Source organism: Hyaloscypha bicolor (genome assembly GCF_002865645.1).
Source record: "Hyaloscypha bicolor E unplaced genomic scaffold K444scaffold_165, whole genome shotgun sequence".
Taxonomy (NCBI): domain Eukaryota; kingdom Fungi; phylum Ascomycota; class Leotiomycetes; order Helotiales; family Hyaloscyphaceae; genus Hyaloscypha; species Hyaloscypha bicolor.
The window spans coordinates 1,072,269-1,073,380 of record NW_020194667.1 but is presented as its reverse complement, the minus strand read 5'-3'; the positions used below and the strand labels follow the sequence as shown (position 1 = coordinate 1,073,380).

Genomic DNA, 1,112 nt, shown 5'->3' with positions numbered 1-1,112 from the left:
GGAGCCCCCTCTTCTTCTTTTCCTTCTCTGGCCCTATAGCTATCTCTTTTAAGCTCTCCGAGTAGCCGTCTCCAGTAATTTCCTCTACCTGAAATCTCCTTTATCTTATATTATCCGCTAGCTCTATAGATCTCCTTTATACTAAGGGCTTTCCCGGCTATCGAGAAGCCCCCTATTAAGAAACCTACTACCGCTTAAGCCTATATAATTCGAACTAATATTATTTAGTAGTATAATTATATAGGATACCTGGATTTATAGAATATAGCCCGTTTACTATCTATATACGAGGGTATTAATCTTACGGAAAAATATTACTCGTTAGATTATATTTATAAGGTATATCTCATATCCAAGGGCTATTAATTACTATATAACTACCCGATTAAGCTAGGGAAATATAAGATAGACCTAATCTACTCGGATATAATAGGCCTAATACCTGTACTAGGCTATAATAGGAGCCGGTACCTGGTTACCTTTATATATAATTATTCCAAGCTTATAGCAGTTTACCTAATTAAAGCCAAGGGTAATATAACGGACAGTTTTATCTACTTTAAGAAGTACTATAAATAGCCGGATCTGGGCTGGGTTATTAAGTGCCTCTATAATAATAATAGAGAGGAATATATTACTAGTAAGTTCCAGAAGATGCTTTTTAAAGGAGAGATTAGGTAGGAACTAACTAAACCATATATTTCTCAAATAAACGGATCTATAGAATATCTTGGATAGACTATTTATTATAAAGCGGCTCTGCTTCTTAAGTATACTAGCCTCGATCTCAAGTTCTGGCCCGAGGCTATTAAGTATACTATATACCTTTATATATAGAGCCCCTATTCCAAGATCAAGAAGACTTTATTCGAGGCATAATATGGCCATTACTTATATATTAGTTATATCTATATATTTAGTTCTACTATTTACTATAGTAATCCCGGAAGATTACGGAAGCTTATTTGTAATAAAGCTAATAAAGGGATCCTTATCGGATATAAGGGAAATACCCTATACCGTATCCTTAAACCAGACGGACGGATCTGCCGGGCTATAGCCCTATAAACTATTAAATAGATATTCTGGCAGTAATTTAATCCGGAAGATAT

The 1,112-nt window shown here is 34.7% G+C and overlaps 1 protein-coding gene across 1 annotated transcript; it reads left to right on the top strand.

Moving 5' to 3' along the window:
* Positions 1–384: 384 nt before the first annotated feature.
* K444DRAFT_542245 (uncharacterized protein) lies at positions 385–579 on the top strand (the record flags this gene model as incomplete). The annotated part of the gene is made up of 1 exon (XM_024875865.1): positions 385–579. A coding segment is annotated over one exon (195 nt), but the record flags the coding sequence as incomplete, so codon positions are not given.
* Positions 580–1,112: the final 533 nt, after the last annotated feature.